The sequence below is a fragment of the Heterodontus francisci genome, chromosome 23 (genome assembly GCF_036365525.1).
Source record: "Heterodontus francisci isolate sHetFra1 chromosome 23, sHetFra1.hap1, whole genome shotgun sequence".
Taxonomy (NCBI): Eukaryota; Metazoa; Chordata; class Chondrichthyes; order Heterodontiformes; family Heterodontidae; genus Heterodontus; species Heterodontus francisci.
The window spans coordinates 32,566,348-32,586,915 of NC_090393.1; the positions used below are offsets into that span (position 1 = coordinate 32,566,348).

The 20,568-nt window shown below is 40.9% G+C and overlaps 1 protein-coding gene across 2 annotated transcripts; it reads left to right on the forward strand.

Annotated features, from left to right (window-relative positions):
* The first annotated feature begins 4,576 nt into the window (after nucleotides 1-4,576).
* Nucleotides 4,577-19,730, forward strand: LOC137382710 (C-signal-like). 2 transcript variants are annotated; one of them, XM_068055025.1, is made up of 6 exons: nucleotides 4,577-4,878; nucleotides 6,268-6,319; nucleotides 10,679-10,866; nucleotides 12,523-12,678; nucleotides 18,568-18,678; nucleotides 19,324-19,730. In XM_068055025.1, exons 1-6 carry the CDS (start codon nucleotides 4,726-4,728, stop codon nucleotides 19,435-19,437), a joined length of 774 nt encoding a protein of 257 aa, XP_067911126.1. In that variant the 5' UTR covers nucleotides 4,577-4,725; the 3' UTR covers nucleotides 19,438-19,730. The 2 variants fall into 2 exon arrangements, with proteins under 2 accessions (XP_067911126.1, XP_067911127.1); XM_068055026.1 differs by having other exon boundaries at nucleotides 4,577-4,746.
* Nucleotides 19,731-20,568: the final 838 nt, after the last annotated feature.

Here is a 20,568-nt window from a genome sequence, read left to right on the forward strand (position 1 = left end):
TGCATTTCACTATGCATTTTGCATGTTAGTTGTTTCACAAGTAACAAATTACATCTGCAAAGTTACACTGATGTCCCAGTATCATGTCACACATTCCTGACTCTCCAGTGCTCTTATCAAAAGATGGTGGGGGGGAGGGGGGGTGGCATGAGGTGGTGGCATGGTGTCTGTCTGAGATCTTTGCTTATCTCCCCCTGCATGGTCCTGATGTCGCGGGTAGTGGCCAGACTATCAAATGTGGTTCTCTTTAAAAGAAAACTCATAGGGAATGATACAAATATCTCCCAGAGAAAGCTATCAAATTACCAGGCTTATCTACACTTTCTTGACTTTCACTGGAAAGTTCTGGACTTCTTGGAAATTCTACACTTTATTAATTTAATAGTTTGAATTCTAATTTCACTATTGTGTGTCCCCAAAATTCCTTTATTAGCTCTTGCATCAGAAAGATCTAATTGCCAATTCCCATTAATTATAATTCTATTTCATTTTGAGCCCTGGAGAAACTTTACATTCCAATACTCATAATATCTTTAAAACAGAAATCAAACATTCCTATTTGATTCCAGGCATTACCATATTTTGTTTGTTCTTTAACTTAGATGATATTTTCGTTTCTTAAAAGCAACTTTGCTAAATTACACTAGACTTTTGCATCTCAAAATTATCCCAAATTCAAATAACAGTGTTGCACGGGTCACCGGTTTTCTTAATGTTCCATTGATTTCTGGCCAAAAGAAGCTTTCTGGGTCTTTTTATTCTCTGGAACCACCTAGACTGCTTGTTCATCAGTTTTTTTTTGAATTAAAGTTCGATTATCTCCTTAAATTTCAGGTAAACTTTCCCTTTGAGTGCTTGAAATAGCCACTTGTATCAATTTATTTGATGGAATTCAAATCTCATAAATAACTATGCCAGGCTTGGTGGTATTGCATTAAAGACAAAAGTGCGTACAACTATTTCTCCTTCTCAAGCACCTTGTCTTGGAAGATAACAAACAGCCTGAAAGGGTTAAGGCCAAGTCTTTGAAAAGTGACGCCTTTAGTCCAAATTTGATGTCTGCAGATAAGTTCTTAAATTCTTCAAACATACTGCTAGTTCTCTTGCTGTGGTATCAGTACTCAAGTGCTCCTGAAAACCACCATCACCTGTTAAAAAAACAAAGAATCCATTGTGGCTTTTCCCCAGAGCCCAATGGGTTAATTTGTCCAATTATATCTGTCAAATTATAAACTTAAAATGTAATAATGTCAGATATATATTTTTACACTCACCAATACAAGAGTTGTGTGGTGAATTAAATGATAAAAAACAGCTGCAGTGGGGTTAATTTCTCTGGTTGACTCCAAGGGGGTGGAGCAAAACATTTTCAGATGCGTCACTTTACATCACTTCTTTAAAAAAAATCTTTCATGATCGAAAAAGAACCAAACTCCAATTTAAACAGTTTTTTCCAATTCTTTTTGGTATCCTTAGGGATTGAAAACAAAAAAAAAGAAGTAACATTATCAACTTTAAAGGAAAACATTTGCATCAGGGAATGCAACATTTTAGATTAAACTCCAATTGTTTCCAAACTTTTTCACATCTTTTGTAAGCGGTTTCTAACCCAAGGATTGTTTTTGATATAACAAAGATGATTCCAAATTCCAATTCACTGCAATAAACATTTAAAATTCAAATATCTTATATCCAGAATTGAACACTCCCTCGAAACTTGACTTGATTACTTGGAAGTTCATTGTGGCCACAAATGAAATTCCAGTTTTCCCAACTTAACGGGTTAATTAACCTTAATACTTTAAACTTAATTAAGACTAATACTTACTAACTACACACAGGACAGAACAGCATGTACTTTTTTTAAAAAGAAAAGGTAAATTACATCATTTTTCTTGTTCTTCCTTAAATGGCAAATAAATCAATAGCAGATTTGAAACTTTGGTCCAATTAAAGAAAATTGTTTTCAAACTTCAAATTGGATTTCTGCCAGGCATCTTCAAGCCTTCAAGGCTGAAGCTTATCTCTTACAAAATTGTGCATTGCCTTTTCACAGTTGCAAAACCAACTTTTAAAATAAAAATATAGCATTACACCAGCAGCTTTGATTTAAAATGTAATTCAGTTTTTATAACCCATTTCTGGATGCGCAATCTTGAATTGAAATGAACATTTCAATCACATTCACACTTTTCTAATTCCAAAAAGCTTAGAAATATTGATTCCTGTAATGGGTTATGAATTCAAAGTACCAAAAATCTGTGTTAAATCCCCTGTCCTGCGCCCAAGAAACACACAAGTTCAACTAGTTCACAACCAAAACATAACTCAGAAATATAGAAATAATAGAACTGGTAAAAGACTCATGCTTTCAACATTAAAGCCAGACTATAAAGGGTTAATGACTGTTAACTCTACAGAACACATGCTATACAGAAAAGGACATTCATTTGTGGAAGCTTCCAACATTCATACATTTGGTCAAAAGATACAGGAACTTGCTTTTACTCACTTTAAATTTCACTAAAAGCATGTTGTTTAAGTTGTCCCTCTTTCCTCAATCTGATATCTCTCACTTCCCCACTCTGGATCTCCCCCTTTTCCAGCATTGTCCTCATAGGAGGCCGGGATAGTGCCTTCTACGGTTACTTCAGACACAATTGCCCATCGTTTCCCCAATCTTCCCTGCAGTTCCAAATCTTTTTTTAAACACTCATTCTCCTCTTTCTGTTGTTTCAATGGACTCTTAGCTTCCTGAGTGTCAGCATTCAGGTTAGAGACATGCTGCTGTTCTAATAGAGCGGTTATACGCTTGTGGCACAGCTCCAAACTCAAACCCACTAGTTCAGTTGCTCGACCTCTTTATCTCTCTGAGTGCTGTAAGCCAGAAGGTTTTTATTTCTTCTCTATCTTTAACTCCTTCTGGCCCATCTTATCTTGAAAGAACTCTATAACTTCCTTGTATTTCTTCTCGAAGAACATTTTAACATCTTTAGATGGCATGACTTTATTCTCTTTATATATTTTCGTATAAGTGCCTTTGATCACTGGTGGGTCTGTTAAGATCACCACACTCCCCAAAAGGGTTTCCCCTCCCAAAATGCGCATTGGCCGGACTTGTGAACTTGAGATCCTTTCTTCCTCTCAAAAAGCGTTCGTAACGTGCCAAGTCCCATCTGGGTCGCCAGATGATAAAATAGGGGTGGTTTATGCCCCCTTCTAAGCTGGGAATGGACTTGGCTGCACAAAGCTTGTTGTGAATTGACTTTATTGAGATAAAGGTAGGACAAGTTTATTAAGTTTTCAGATAAACCATCGTCATAAACTCAGGCAGTGATTAACAGTCTAACACAGATTATACTACCCATAGTAGAGACTGGACGGCAGAGCGCACGACCCTTTCTCTTGCAGCTTTTGGTCTGCAAGTTTTTTGGTAGGTCTCTCTCTCGTGTCTCTTGTTGTTGTTTGAAAATTCTCTGCCATACAGGGATACAGTCAAGGCTTATTTTATCCTGGCTGCTATCAATTAACCCTCCCTTCTCCCAATCAGTGATTAGTCTTGTATTAAAGGATGCATTTCTTAATTGACCAAGGATCATTTTGTGATGGTTGCTAACCTTTGGATTTACATAAGTAATACTTCTTTGTACTGACTACTTTATCGCAATGCTTTTGCGAGACAAATCTACACTCTGTTCTCACAGAAGCTGTTTCACTGTCTGCTCTCAAGGTCTCACCACTTTAAAAGTTGACAATGTCCCAGAATCCCTCTACCTTGACATCTTGTCTAGACTGTCCCTATTTCCTAAGTTTTCCCACTTTACCATATTACAAAGAAGGGTTCTAATAAAGCTAAATGTTAGTTTATGATAATAAGTTAGCTGTTAGCTAGATTTTAACAATTAGTATTCTGGTTAGTAACATAATAATCTTACAAATCTTTTTTTTTCTCCTATTAATAGATTATTTGCTGCTACTTGGAGAACAAAATGCCAAATAGGATATTTTCAGTAACATTCAACAACTGTCGTTTGGATGTAAAAATGGGATACCAATGTGGACTGTAGCTTCTCAAGCTACTGGAAAATATACCAAATAAGTGCCACTAAACCTTTTGAAACATGCATGCAGCACATCAAAAAAATAAGTTTTGTTCCTTCAACTTTTTTGTTCCTTACAGCCTTTCGTTGTATTTATTATTTTTTCCCCCCTTCTTCAGTGGGGCAAAATTAGCTGAAGGTTTACAAGGTGCAGTTTTTCAGGCTTTGCCTGTACATTTGCTGTTGGGTCAGATTTGTTACAGGGGGGAAAATGTGGAGTTTTTTTTAAACAGCCAGTTGCTATTGATTTGGAATGCACTGCCTGAAAAAGAGATTCAAAAGTAACTTTCAAAAGGGCATTGGATAAATAGCTGAAATGGGAGGAAAGGCAGGCTCTAGACAAGGAGCAGGGGTTGGGCCTATATTTGAGAGTTTTTTGTTAGGGTTCCAATAAAGAACGAGTGATAGAAAAGGACGGAAATGCACAATTCCTGGTGCGCAGTGGTAGGGCAGGGACTGCTTTGTTGAAGGTCATTCATTAATTTTTAACCAGTCGATCTGTGGTGAAGAGCCAGGAGTTGGAGCGAAGTTTTATCGACCGACGTTTTAAGCAGTAAAGCGCGGGAACGCTGCCGGATATTTCAGTCATTTTCCCCTGGAGACCGCCGAGGACCGCGTTCCAGCTATGTCGTTGAAGTCGGTGCTGGTAACAGGCGCAAACCGAGGCCTAGGCCTGGAGCTGGTCCGCCAGCTGGCGCAGTCTGAGCGGCCACCCCAATACCTGCTGGCCGGCTGCAGAGATCCCGAGGGCCAACGGGCACAGGGGAGTGATTTAAATGTCAGGCTAAAGGAATGGAATTCTCATCCGCTTTCTGCTTGCTCTATGTAGTTGATCATTTACTGTGACTGTGAAAAGAAAAGTTGGTGTCCTCTGGACCAGCTGCTCAGGAACCAGAAAATCTCTCTCCCTTTATTACCAAGTCAGTGTTACACCAAAGATCAGCAATGACTATTCGGTGGTCTTAACCTTCCCAATCTTGTGCATCGGTTCTCAGACTGTGCCAGAAGTGTACACAGTGACTGATTGCAACCATCTGGTATATCGCACTGCTGTCCTCTGGCAAAGGTGCACTAGAGCGCCAACCAGAGCAAAATCCTCCTTGCATCTACTTCAAAGGCTAATGGAATATTGGCCTTCATCTCAAGGGGATTGGTATTCAGAAGTGAGGAAAGAATGCTCCCATGTGGAGCACTGCATTCAGTTTTGGGTTACCTTGGAAGGGGTACAGCCTAGATTCATCACATTGATACCAGGCCTTAAAGGATTAAATTAATAAGCACAAGTAACACAAACTCAATTAATATTCCCTTGAGTTTAGCTGTTGAAGGTGATCTAATGAAGGTGTTTATAATGATAAAGGGATTCGATAGCCCAGACACAGATTTTCTTTGGAGGAATCCAGAACAAGGGGACATAAACTTACAGTTGGAACTAGGCCATTTAGTAGTGAAATTTTTGCACACCAAGATTAGTAGAAATCTGGAACTTCCTCCTCAAAAACCTGTGGATGTTGAGTCAATAAAAATTTTTAGGACTGAGATTGATAGATTCTTGTTAGGTAAGGGTACCAAGGGACATAGAGCAAAGGTGGGTAAATGGAGTTCATGTAATGGTGGAACAGGCTCAAGGGGCTGAATGGCCTATTAATGTTGCTATGCAGCAGCATTTCCACTTTGCCATTAGACAAAATGGCTTTGTCACTTGCCAACAGACTATTTGCTGTTTGCACATTTACCTTGCTTTCCTTTGTTAGCTACCTTTGCATTATACAGCATTTAGAGAAGGCTGAAAAATGCATTTGAAGTATTTGCAACCTTTGAAAAGTCTGGAATAATTATTTTTAATTTTTTTTTAATGTTAACTATGACATTCCCAGTCAATAACATCAGTACAAATAATAACATTAGTACAAATAAAAACATCAGTCCCTAATGTGTGATGTCATGCAGAAGGTCTTAAAATACGAAATCTCGTCATGTATAAAACTTTGTGCTGCAGACGTTCATACGCTCATGATTTTTTTTTCTAACTATGTCTTTTACTATGGTTTTCTTGAGAAAATTTGTATTTGCCAACTACTGTGATGTTTTGCAGTTATCAATGTTATTGGTTGATCATGTAACGAAAGATTTTCTGTATGAACACCTATGTCTGTCTTCTCCGTAGGATCTTAGGAATATGGCAAAAAGCTTCTCAAATATAAAAATACTTAAGTTGGGTAAGTAATTATTGATACTGTAGTAATTATAGTTCAGAATGCATTGTAAATTTTCCCACACTCTGATTTTTTTCACTATTAGGCTCCATCTTGAATTAGATGGCCTACATCAGAAAGCCAATTTACAAATTTAGCAGATTTCCATTAATATGTGTTTTAACAAAATTCATTTCTTTAGATATTTAGATACTGATGTTTCTGCAATCTTGGTGCCATATTTGACTCCAAGATGACCTTTGAGCACATATCTGCGCTATTACTAAGATCACCTATTTCCACTTATGTAACATTGCCTGACTTCACCCCTGCCTCAGTTCATCTGTTGCTGAAACCCTCATCCATGCCTTTGTTACCTCTAAACTTGACTACTCCAATGCACTCTTGGCTGGCCTCCCACATTCTGCCTTCCGTAAATTTCGGGTCATTCAAAACTCTGCTGCCAACTTATGCCAAATCCCGTTTATCCATCACCCCTATGTTTGCTGATGTACATTGGCTCCCAGTTAAGCACCGCGTCAATTTTAAAAACCGTCTGTGGCCTTGCACTTCCCAACTCTGTAATCTCCTCCAGCCACACAACCATCGGAGATACCTGCACTCCTCTAATTCTGGCCTCTTGAGCATCCCTGATTTTTAATTGCTCCGCCATTGGTGCTGTGCCTTCAGGTACCTAGACCCTAAGCTCTAGAATTCCCTCCCTGCCTCTCTTTCCTCTTTATGACACTCCTTAAAACCTACCTCTCTGACCAAGCTTTTGGTCCTCTGCCCTAATATTTCCTTATGTGGCTTGGTGTCAAATGCTGCTGTGAAGTACCTTGGGACATTTTATTACGTTAAATATGCTGTATAAATACAAATTTTTATCATGAGTTCTGCTGAATAAATGAATGTAGTTTTCACCAATATCTGCTTCAAAGCCTCCAATTTCTTTTGACATTTTCATTGTGAATGTATCACATCACATGAAGTGAACACAGTAATCTGCAATTAGATCTACTTTTAGTGCTGTTTCATAGAACGATTACAGCACAGAAGGAGGCCATTTGGCCCGTTGTGTCTGTGCCAGTTCTCTGCAAGAGCAACTCCCCTGCCCTTTCCCTGGAGTCCTGCAAATGTTGTCTCTTTAGATAACTATGCAATACCCTTTTGAAAGCTATGATTGAATCTGTCTCCACTACACTCTCAGGCAGTGCATTCGAGATCCCAATATAAAATAAAGGATACAATTCTAAAAGGAATGAAGGAGCAGAGGGACCTGAAGGTATATGTGCACAAATCATTGAAGGTGACTGGGCAGGTTGGGAAAGTGGTTAATAAGGCATACAGGATCCTGGGCTCTATCAAACACTGGTTTGGCCTGAACTGGAATATTGTGTCCAATTCTGGGCACCGCACTTCAGGAAGGATGTGAAGGCGTTAGAGAGGGTGCAGAAAAGATTTACAAAAATGATTCCAGTGAGGAGGGACTTCTGTTACATGGATATATTAAAGAATCTGGGGTTGTTCTCTGAAGAGAAAGTTGAGAGGAGATTTGATCGAGGTATTCAAAATTGTGAGGGGTCTGGACAGAGTTGATGGGGAGAAACTGTTCCCATTTAGACATGAATATAGGAGGGTATGATCGGGTAAGTTTGCAGAACACACGAAAATTGGTGGTGTTGTAAATAGTGAAGAAAAAAGCCTTCGATTACAGGACGATATAGATGGGCTGGTAAGATGGGCAGAGGAGTGGCAAATGGAATTTAATCCTGAGAATTGTGAGTTGATGCATTTTGGGAGAACTAACATGGCAAGGGAATACACAATGGATGGTAGGACCCCAGGAAGTACTGAGGGTCAGAGGGACCTTGTTGTTCTTGTCCATAGATCACTGAAGGCAGCAGCACAGGTAGATAAGGTGGTTAGGAAAGCATATGGGATACTTGCCTTTATTAGCCGAGGCATAGAATATAAGAGCAGGGAGGTTATGATGGAGCTGTATAAAATGCTAGTTAGGCCACAGCTGGCGTACTGTGTACAGTTCTGGGCACCACACTATAGGAAGGATGTGGTTGCATTGGAGAGGCTGCAGAGGAGATTCACCAGGATGTTGCCTGGGCTGGAGCATTTCAGCTATGACGAGAGACTGGATAGGCTAGAGTTGTTCTCCTTAGAGCAGAGAAGGCTGAGGGGGGGACCTGATTGAGGTGTACAAAATTATGAGGGGCGTAGATAGGAAGAAACTTTTTCCCTTAGTGGAGGGGTCAATAACCAGGGGGCATAGATTTAAGGTAAGGGGCAGGGGGTTCAGGGGGAATTTGAGAAAAATATTTTTACCTAGAGGGTTGGAATCTGGAACACACTGCCTGCAGGGGTGGTAAAGGCAGGAACCCTCACAACATTTAAGAATGACCACTAAAATAAAAGCAAAATACTGCGGATGCTGGAAATCTGATATAAAAACAAGAAATGCTGGAACCACTCAGCAGGTCTGGCAGCATCTGTGAAAAGAGAAGCAGAGTTAACGTTTCGGGTCAGTGACCCTTCTTCGGAACTGGGTTATGATGGAGCCATATAAAATGCTAGTTAGGCCACAGCTGGAGTACTGTGTACAGTTCTGGGCACCACACTATAGAAGGGTCACTGACCCGAAACGTTAACTCTGCTTCTCTTCTCACAGATGCTGCCAGACCTGCTGAGTGGTTCCAGCATTTCTTGTTTTTATTTAAGAATGACCACTTGAAATGCCATAGCATACAAGGCGATGGGCCAAGTGCTGGAAAATGGGATTAGAATAGATAGGTGCTTGATGGCCGGCGTGGACACAGTGGGCCGTAGGGCCTGTTTCTGTGCTATATAACTCGATGACTGTATGACGAGAGTGTTGTAAAGCAGAATTTGACACCGAACCACACTCATTGTTCCTTTTTTGGTTTTTTTTGTAACAAAATTTCATGTGCCATCTGTCTGATTAGGTGAGGAATTCACAATAACTACTGGCTAGAAATTCTTTCATTTACTGAAATATTCTCCCAGGCAAATTCATATGCACACCATTACTCTACCTGTGAGACAAATGCAACTTTGAACTCTGTTAAAAAAGATACCAGTAACTGGATACTCTGCTTGGAGCCAAATTCCAGAAACCTGTGACTAAATTGAACTGTGAGTGACCTGAGGTAATGTTTACTTCACAACGTTCAAGGGCAGATTTTAAATCCTTCCTCCTGGTGAAAATACAGCAGTAGAGGAGCTAAAATTATAGCAATAGATATACCGCCATGCTTCCCATCTGCCACCATATACCTTCTGATGTGTCTTGAGCCGCTTGTGAAAATGTGTTTGAATACAGTGGGAGCCTCGTGAATTCTTGCAAATTGCCTTCCTATAAAGTACAGAAGACCCCAGTGCCATTTTAAAAGCCTACTGGATGGACCATCATCTACCAGTCAGTACAGCTGAAGAGGGCTGAAAAGGTGACTTAAAATTATTCCTGTGGGGCCGTGAAGAGCAAGTGTGCCACCTGGGGGTCTCTGTTATAAGCTGTAAGTCCTTTTTGCTCAATGTTGCTAAACCTTTTTTTTTGGGGACAGTCTCACATTGGCAGATATTGATTCTTTCTTCTGTGGTATTGGGTTTGACTTTTCAAAGAGTCATGCTACTGTTGCCTGATGAAAATGATCAAACATTGCTCATCAGTGATCAACTAAGATGTTAAATGTACATATCCCTTCGCTGGGGGGTGGGGAATTGATTCTCTGTTCACCTTTTCATCAGTACTAATCACAGGTAGCATAGTTTGAGCCAGCTCTTGCAGGGTTAAAATGTTGTTTGTTATTTGTTAGCCACAGCAGCAACTTAATTAATATCTAAAGCTATTGAACCACATAGAACAGCAAGATCCTAAAATTGGTCCCCAACCTGTATGGGATATTCATATGAGTATTCCTAGGCTGGTGAGGTGAGAATTGACTGGTCCTGCTGCTTTTGACATCCCTTCTAGAGGCACATATATGCAGACATCAGATGAAGCTGTGTCACCTGGAACACTTAAAAGGTTTGTGCATTAATAATGGCTACTTGGCTGAGAAACCAGAGGTGATGAGTACCTGTGCAGTCATAGCTATGCAATGAGTTAATGCCTTCTGCATGGAAAGGTAGAAAATTGGTTGAGAAGAAGGATGCTTGTTTAAGATGTGCAAAGCTTGTACCACAATTATCTTTGATGTATTTCCCAACCATTCAATCTGCAGAGCAACACCAGTGTTGGAAGTAGTGTGTAGTTATTTCCTCGTACTGTAATGTGATGAGTTGCTTTTAAAATGGGAAAATACAGTATAAACATGCAACTAAAACCCTTTATTGTATGACTTTTTAAAGACGTTAATGACATTGACAGCATTCAAGAGTGTGCTAATCAGATTGAGAAGATATTGGAAAACAATGGTCTATCTCTGTTAATAAATAATGCTGGAGTCAACTTTGGTGGAGGCCTGAATGAAACTACTCCTGAAACAATGATGAACAGTTACAGAGCCAATGTTGTTGGACCAATGATGGTAACCAAGGTAATACCATGCTTTTGTATTCATTGCAAGTTTGCAATTTTAATTGGTTTTAATGTATTTATTGTGTATTTGATCCCAGCTTATTCTTTCCATGAATGAGGAGAGGAGGGCAGGGTAGAGGGTGGACTCCAAATCCTCACGTTACAACCTTTCAGACAGGAATCAGCGCAAGTAGTGGTGTATGAATGATATCCTTAAAAGAGTATTTTGTGCCATGGTGGGCAGCGAGGTGGCTTTTTAAAAAAAACGTGCTTAGGTTTTGCATTGATGGTTTTTCAGCTTCACCTGTATTGTTGAGCTGTTGTGATTCCAGTTACCCATATATGATCTTCATTAGATGTATCCTACAGTAAATTTAAAGCTGACTTTTGGTTGAATTAATCAGAGAATTGTGAAGGAGCAGATAATGTCATCAATGCAAAGGCTGAGCAAAAATTTTGAAGTTCAGTATTGACTGTTATGGAAAATCAAGTCTTGGACAGGAATTTTACAGCCCCCCCAACGAGCAGGCTGGGGTGGGAGTACGTTTGAGTGGGAAGCGGGGTGTCCATTCCCGATGCCTTCCCACCCCCGCTGCAGTTTTACGCAGGGCAGTGGCGAGAAATGGTCCGCCTGCCCCAGGCCAATCAAAGCCCTTAAGTGGCCAGTTAACTGCCACTTAAGGGCCTCCTCCCGCCGCTGTGGGTATTTTACCCGCAGCAGATGGCAAAGGCCCAAGGACACTGGTGGCCGCCTTGCGGGCTGGGGGGGCCCTCCTGATCAGACGTCCTATCCGCCACGGAGGGCCCCCCCCCCTCCCCAATGCACCGGAACCCAGCTGATTGTTCCCAGTGAGGCCCCAAAAACTTGCCTTCATTCTGGGGTCATCCTTCACCTGTTTTTGTTTCATCCTTCACCTTGCTTGTGATGGCTGGATGCAGTCCCAGCAGTGGCCACACTCCCAGTGGTGCTGCTAGGACTAAGCCAATTAAGGGCCTGGGGAGTGAAAATTCCTGGCGTGACTCCCCAGGCCGAGCGGAGGTGGGTTCGCCCTGACTTTTCAGCCATTGGGTGCAGCCTCCTGCCCAATGTAAAATTCCGGCCCTGATTTTCAGTAATAAAAACAGAAAATGCTGGAAATGCACAGCAGGTCTGGTAGCATCTGTAGAGACAGAAATAAGAGTTAACATTTCAGGTAGATGTGTTGTGAGTTGCTTTTAAAGGGGGCTAAGACATGCAAAGCTTGTAGCACAATTTCACTACAAAATCCACATATCTTGGATCTATTTTCCAAACATTATCTTATCCTGTCATATCTCTGACCATACTATACTAATGAGAAGAGTTTAGCAGTGATGCATGAAATGATCATTTGTTTATCTTTAATTGTCACTATCATTTTACAGTCCTCACTACATTGCTCTGTTTTATAATGATTTTAAAAATAGTCTGATCTAAGAGGAAATGGAATATTGCACATGTTCGTCATCTGTGGTACAGTGTCCCTTATTTTCCATTATTTAATCAAATTTGTTATCAATTTCAATTACAAATTCTTTCATTTTCTAATGAAATCATTTTAAGTAAACCAAATCCTCTATTTTATTTTCAGGTGTTTGTTTTCATTAAATCTTGGGAACACTAAAGAAGCAACTATTGCTTGTCTTAATTTTGCAGGCTTTGGTGCCAGCTTTGCAGCGAGCTGTTGGGCTGAGTGATGAACTTAAAGCCAACACTAAGAAAGCAACAGTTATCAATATATCCTCCATCTTGGCCTCCATAGAGTTGTTTGACGATAAAACTGGGAAAACATATGCGTACCGGGCCAGCAAGGTCAGTAAACTCCAACACACAGTCAGAGAGTAAAAATGATGAAACGGATATAAAAGACCTCAGGTATAAAATTGCTTTTGCCTCCTTCCAACTATTAACGGAACTTTTTTTGGTGTAGGAGAGATGGCAGGTGGATAGATGTTATGGTTGATTGTACTTTCCAAGATCAAACTGTTTGTATTTCCAGCAGCCATTGTCAGCATCATTCACTCCCAGGTCAGATACGACACAGCTACATGCGGAGTAAATCTTCTCCTCCTACTTTTCCCAACATATCTCGACCCCACCTGCAGAAGAGGACTGCCAGCTTCACCAGTGTGGTATTTTTTTCATTAACCACATGAACATCCTGTGGCTCCTTGAGTGAAATTACCAATTAGGGATTGTTTTTAAGCTATAGCTCCTGTGTCTGTTAGGTACTGGATTAGCTGCCCAAACTCATTTTATAGACCCTTACGAAGGAGACTGTCATTCCGTCAGACTGGGCTGGAATTGAACTCCAGTCCTAGAGGTGAAAAGTTAGTATTTGAGTCAACAACTTGTCCTTGGAGCTGTTTTTCTGGACATGTTATGACATTACTGTAATAAATAGTCGTTTGGTAGTGCAGAGCTTGAGAATTGCTGAAAATAGAGACCCGTTGTCGCAGCTTTTCATCTTGCACTTATCAGGACAACACGCAAGAATAACCAATGTAAGAGAAAACAACAACTTATACTGCATGAGAAGAGCGTGCTGATTGGTTGGCAAGTGAACTCTGGTAGAGGCATTGCCATGGAGAATGCACCAGTTTACAGTGTCCAACATTAGATGTGATTCCGCGATTGGACAACATTTGCTAAATGATCCACAGTGTGCTAAGAATTACGCTGACAACCAATTTAAGATTGTCAGTAGGGCTCGCAGTGTGGTGCATTTGCGCGTATATGAAGCTACATATATTAATACACAGAGCCCTGTTTTTTGTAGACAGAAATGACATGTACACCCATTGCGCCTGTTTCAGCTGAACAAAATAAGTGACAGCATTCGCTGGTTCATTCCTCAGGGCAATGCCTTGACCAGAGTCAAGCTGCCTGGTTTAAATTTCAAACAAAGCTTGACAGTTAACTGTCAATCACTTTAAACTGGTGCATTCTCCATGGCAGTGCCTCTACCAATCAGAGTTCACTTGCCAACCAATCAGCACTCCCTTCTCATGCAGTATAAGTTGTTGTTTTCCCTTGCATTGGTTATTCTTGCATCTTATGCTGATGAGCACAAGACGAAAAGCTTCAACATGTTCTATTTTCAGCAATTACTGTAATAGTTATCAGTGGTGCCCATGCATGAAAAATGGCAGTGCACACCTTGTAGAATAGTGGGACAATACAATTGATTGCATCTCTTCAGCTAAAGAGGGGAAAAGATACCCAGGATTTCAATTCTTGATCATTATTCAAAAAGCCATGCAGGCAAGTACATACAGATGCATATTGGACAGCATTGGACTTGATTGAAATGGCCTGTATAGTCAAATTGTGTACTGGTGCTTGATACTTAGGTTCGTGTGTGAGGAATAGCCACATGGGCAAAATATTATAGGTCTGTGATCACCATGCAAGCATACCTAAGAATAAATCTGTTTCTTTACAGAGACTGATAACAGGGGGGAAAAAGAGGCAAAAATTGAATCTTTATATATATGAGAATGTTGGGCTGTAACAGTGCAAACCTTGTAGAATAGGGACAATACTGAGTAATAAAGACGTTGCTAGTGGGTAAACTTACTATTACCTCATGAGTTGAAGTTTTATAATACTCATTAGCAATTTCGTAAAAGTGCCAGTGATCTCATTCAAGTCAAGTTATTATCATGCAACATACCCTGTTCAAGTAGCCCTTGGTTCTAATTTTTTTTATTTGTTCATGGGTTGTGGGCGTCGCTGGCTAGGCCAACGTTTATAGCCCATCCCTAATTACCCTTGAGAAAGTGGTGGTGCGCTGCCGCCTTAAACTGCTGCAGTCTGTGTGGTGTAGCTACACCAGCTATGCTGTTTTGGAAGGGAGTTTCAGGATTTTGACACAGCGACTGAAGGAACAACAATATAGTTCCAAGTCAGGATGGTGTGTGGCTTAGAGGAGAACCATGGAAGAGCAGTCATCTTGCACGTTGAGGCAAATTTTATGATATTGTATCTTTATTCAGTGGCCACTTTAATTCTTTAGTTTTAATATTGCTCTTATGTATGGTAAAATATAGACTTTTTTGCATTACTTGGTTGCAGTGCACTGGTCCCTTTCAAGGATCCATCACTAGATCATCTTAATGACCTGTACTATATACCGGCTTTGTCACTTCTATTAAACAACTGTGGATTACCATTCACTGAACTTAGATTAACATTTATAACATTATTACATCACTATGGCTCTCCGGATGTATTAATTATTTGGAGCACGATGGCTTGCATTGTCTGCGATTACATTCATTTCAGGCAAACAAAAAGTGCAAAGTCAGTAATATTTCCTGAATGTTCTAATATGTTTGTACTATATAAATAAAATACATGGAAATTATTTCAAGTTACAATCTTACCTCAAGGTCCATAGCTGTACTAAGGATTACTGCATAACAAATGTACCAACTCTATTCAAGAAGGGAGAGGATGGTAAGCCAGGGAGCGACAGCCGGGTCAGTCCATTGTGGATAAACTCTCTCAAATCTACAATTTGGGATGAATTGGAGTTCAGCATGGGAAGGACAATATCAAAATCTCTACTGATACAAATGTAGGGGGTTGGCATACAGTAATGAGGACTAAAGAAACTTCAGAACTTAAGCAGAAGAGCAGAATGGTCAAATGTGTGACAGATGTAATTTAAAGTGGCAAAGTGTAAGAGAATGCTTTCAGGGAGAAAAAGAAAGGAATTAGAGTATAAACTCAAAGGAGTGATACTGAATGGGAAGATGAACATACGGTTCAAATATGTAACTCCTTGGAAGTGTGTACAGGTAAATGACTGTAAAAAGGCCAGTAGCATTTTGGGTTATCTAAATAGGGACATGGAGTGCATAAGCAAAGATGAGGAATGGTAAATGTGTACAAGGCAATGGTTGGATCCCAGTTCAAGTACTGTTTGCAATTTTGGTGATCCCATTATAGAACAGACATTAAAGCTACAGAGAGCACGCACCATAAATTCACCAGGCTAATGCCAGAGCTTAGAAACTATAGAGACTTGAGATACTGGGACTATTTTTCACGAGATTTTTTTTTTAAATTGTGGAGGGTTTTGATAGTGAGTAGGGAAAGAGTATTCTCTTGGTTGGGATGTTGTTGGTAAGGGGGCATCAATTTAAAAGTGTTATTAGTTCAATGAGAAGAGAAGTTAGAAGAAATTTCTTTTGAGAAAGATGTTAGAGTATGGAAAACTTTGTGACTGGAATTATTGGCAGAAACCATTGAAAATTCAAAATGGAAAAGTGAATAAGCATTTGAAGCCGAGGAGGGCAGTAGGATTAATCTTGGAATGTTCCTACAATAAATACAATGGCCTGGATTTTACAGTCATCAGCGAAGCAAGGACACTCGCAGCTGACTGTGAAGAATGCTGTCTACAATGATCTAGCCATCTTTGTGTCATGAACTTTCCCTCTCCCCGTGGCTCTTTAAATCTGACATGAAATCAAGGGGATGTTTTGCAGCTGCAGCAATGATGTCAACAAGCTGGTAGGCAACCGTCACGTTGAAGTATTGTCACACAGCAAACCAGGAAGTTAAAAGCACTTAAAACCCTTCACTTTAAATTTAACATTTCAGGTAATGAAATAAATGTATGACTGTATTAAGATAATTCTTTCTTTTGGGCCTCCTTATCTCGAGAGACAATGGATACGCGCCTGGAGGTGGTCAGTGGTTTGTGAAGCAGCGCCTGGAGTGGCTATAAAGGCCAATTCTGGAGTGACAGGCTCTTCCACAGGTGCTGCAGAGAAATTTGTTTGTTGGGGCTGTTGCACAGTTGGCTCTCCCCTTGCGCCTCTGTCTTTTTTCCTGCCAACTACTAAGTCTCTTCGACTCGCCACAATTTAGCCCTGTCTTTATGGCTGCCCGCCAGCTCTGGCGAATGCTGGCAACTGACTCCCACGACTTGTGATCAATGTCACACGATTTCATGTCACGTTTGCAGACGTCTTTATAACGGAGACATGGACGGCCGGTGGGTCTGATACCAGTGGCGAGCTCGCTGTACAATGTGTCTTTGGGGATCCTGCCATCTTCCATGCGGCTCACATGGCCAAGCCATCTCAAGCGCCGCTGACTCAGTAGTGTGTATAAGCTGGGGGTGTTGGCCGCTTCAAGGACTTCTGTGTTGGAGATATAGTCCTGCCACCTGATGCCAAGTATTCTCCGAAGGCAGCGAAGATGGAATGAATTGAGACGTCGCTCTTGGCTGGCATACGTTGTCCAGGCCTCGCTGCCGTAGAGCAAGGCACTGAGGACACAGGCCTGATACACTCGGACTTTTGTGTTCCGTGTCAGTGCGCCATTTTCCCACACTCTCTTGGCCAGTCTGGACATAGCAGTGGAAGCCTTACCCATGCGCTTGTTGATTTCTGCATCTAGAGACAGGTTACTGGTGATAGTTGAGCCTAGGTAGGTGAACTCTTGAACCACTTCCAGAGCGTGGTCGCCAATATTGATGGATGGAGCATTTCTGACATCCTGCCCCATGATGTTCGTTTTCTTGAGGCTGATGGTTAGGCCAAATTCATTGCAGGCAGACGCAAACCTGTCGATGAGACTCTGCAGGCATTCTTCAGTGTGAGATGTTAAAGCAGCATCGTCAGCAAAGAGGAGTTCTCTGATGAGGACTTTCCGTACTTTGGACTTCGCTCTTAGACGGGCAAGGTTGAACAACCTGCCCCCTGATCTTGTGTGGAGGAAAATTCCTTCTTCAGAGGATTTGAACGCATGTGAAAGCAGCAGGGAGAAGAAAATCCCAAAAAGTGTGGGTGCGAGAACACAGCCCTGTTTCACACCACTCAGGATAGGAAAGGGCTCTGATGAGGAGCCACCATGTTGAATTGTGCCTTTCATATTGTCATGGAATGAGGTGATGATACTTAGTAGCTTTGGTGGACATCCGATCTTTTCTAGTAGTCTGAAGAGACCACGTCTGCTGACGAGGTCAAAGGCTTTGGTGAGATCAATGAAAGCAATGTAGAGGGGCATCTGTTGTTCACGGCATTTCTCCTGTATCTGACGAAGGGAGAACAGCATGTCAATAGTCGATCTCTCTGCACGAAAGCCACACTGTGCCTCAGGGTAGACGCGCTCGGCCAGCTTCTGGAGCCTGTTCAGAGCGACTCGAGCAAAGACTTTCCCCACTAAGATAATAATACAGATAAAGATAAACAGACTTTTAAAAAAAGAAAAAAATTATGTTTTTATAATTGTGAAACCGTTTTCATTGTGGAGAAACTTGACATTCCACAAATTAGCTTTTCAGTGCCAGTGAAGCTGTTCAGTAATTATGAAATTAGTATGCTGTTTTAAAAGCCCAGCAACACTCAATAAGGTGTAACCTTTTCAAGTGCTTTAACAGCGAGACTAACCATGTTAGAGTTGAAGTTCTCATCAGTTCATGATTGCAGTGGAGATCTCCTATAGTGCATGTCCGGATGCCTGAGGTTGCTGTCAGTTTCAGTGAAGTAATGTCAGCGAAAGCTAACAATTTTGCTGTCATTACCACAGCAAAATCTGGACCAATGAGTCAATGGCTCCTCTAGACCAGTACAATATACTAGTTTGTTATCTGATCCCATTAAGGAAATTCCTGGCTTGTAATTCCACTCAGCTAGCTATTATTATTGATACAATTTCATGATTATATTGGTTTTTATCCAGGCTGCATTGAATATGGTAACCAAGTGCTTGGCTAATGAGCTGAAACCCCATGGAATCCTTTGTGCTTCAGTGCACCCTGGCTGGGTCCAAACAGATATGGGCGGTGAAAAGGTAAGGAAATAAATAGAGGTCATATCTAAGATTATGACCGCTCTAGTAATCATTACAGCTAGTGGTCTCACATATGAGTATTGCATCCTGACTGAGTGGTGGACCCAATATTATACATTTTTTAAAAATCTATGTTTAGTTCTTGGATAGTTAATTTGCACCATTATTGTTCTTCAGTTAGACCATTTTGTCGCACTATCCTCTCTCTCACTTCCCTCAACCTTTATTCTAATATCTGTTGCCAAGAATGAACTTTAATAAAATCAGTACTTCTGTTCTCCTTTCCCCTTATTATGGGTTACATGACTGTATTTTGAGTGCTGGTGAATCTTATTTCATGGAAGTATCTTGAAGGTAAAGGAAAGCTCATGGGACTGCTTTTAAGACCCAGTCCATTTGTATATTCCTTCAGAGTTTAAGGGGGGAAAAAAAATCACAGTTACTATGTTGTGTCTCCTTGTCTTCAGGCTGTTCTAGTGATGCCATTAATGGGACTCTCCATTATAATCCACGTTTTCCCAGGGTCTGCCAACTTCAGAGTGGTTTGGGAGTTGATCCAAAGTTGCCACCCTTGGCAAATAAGTGGGAATTCGTATTTTGTGCGTTATACCTAACTAACCTTCAGTTTTTAATCACTTTCACTAGGCACCACAAACTAAAGAGGAAAGTGTTCGTGGAATTCTGAGAGTATTGTCAAGGCTTTCAGATGAAGACAGCGGATCGTTTCTAGACTGGAATGGTCAGCGTTTACCTTGGTGAAGACTAATTCACTATGCATTAATATAATTTTACTTTTCATCAAATGGAAAAGTGGCGTAATATGACTTCAGCTACAAGATTGTTACTGATTTTTGCAATACTGACAATGATTTTGAAATAAGAGAAGGCGCAGTTACTTCTTTAAAGCTTAATTTTACTAATTGTGTTCTTGAGATACATCATTCCTGACTTTTAAATGATTATATATAAAAGATGGCTTCATAAAATTATTCCAAAATGGTATTTTAACTGCCATGCTTATTTACTTTTTAATTTTTCAATTTAATTAAATACTGATGGATTTCCCATGGCGTTGTTCGCATCTGTGGTGTGTGTGGTTGAGTCACCAAGGAGCTGGGAAGGCTGCAAGCACAGGTAGTGGAAAGGGAATAACAGATGGTAAGCATCAATAACAAGCTTAGTACTCTGGAGTGAAATTGGGAGCCCAATGGGGAGAGACAGTGGGTAGACATCACTGTGGGAGTTCCTCAGGGTAGTGTCCAAGGCCAACTATCTTCAGCTGCTTCATCAATCTCCTTCCCTCCATCATAAGGTCAGAAATGGGGATTGCACAGTATTAAGAACCATTTGCAACACCTCAGATACTGAAGCAGTCTGTGCCTGCAACAGCAAGACCTGAACAACATTGAGGCTTGGGTTGATGTGTGGCACAAATGTTATTTGCCACTTAAGTGTTGGGCAATGACGATCTGTAACATAAGAGAATCTAACCATCTCTCCTTGACATTCAACGGCATTACCATCGTTAAATCTTCCATCAGCAACATCCTGGGTGTTACCATAGACCAGAAACCTAACTAGACCAGCCATATAAATGCTGTGGCTACAAGAACAGGCCAGAGGGTCTGAATTCTGCAGTGAGTAAATCTTCCCCAAAGCCTGTTCACCATCTACAAGGCACGAGTTAGAAATGTGACGGAATACTCTCCACTTGCTTGGATGAGTGCAGCGCCAATAACATTCAAAAATCTCAACATCATCCGGGACAATGCAGCCTGCTTGATCAGCGCCCCATCCACCATCTTAAACATTCACTCCCCTCCGCTACTGGTGCACAGTGGCAGCAGTGTGTACCAGCTACAAGATGCACTGCAGAACCTTGCCAAGGTT

What these genes read in the sequence shown, in the direction of transcription:
- LOC137382710 (XM_068055025.1), top strand. Translation starts at nt 4,726, where the DNA reads ATGTCGTTGAAGTCGGTGCTGGTAACAGGCGCAAACCGAGGCCTAGGC. An exon ending in CACAGGGGAGTGATTTAAAT is followed by an intron (nt 4,879 to 6,267) that starts GTCAGGCTAAAG and finishes TCTTCTCCGTAG; the next exon opens with GATCTTAGGAATATGGCAAA. An exon ending in TATAAAAATACTTAAGTTGG is followed by an intron (nt 6,320 to 10,678) that starts GTAAGTAATTAT and finishes GACTTTTTAAAG; the next exon opens with ACGTTAATGACATTGACAGC.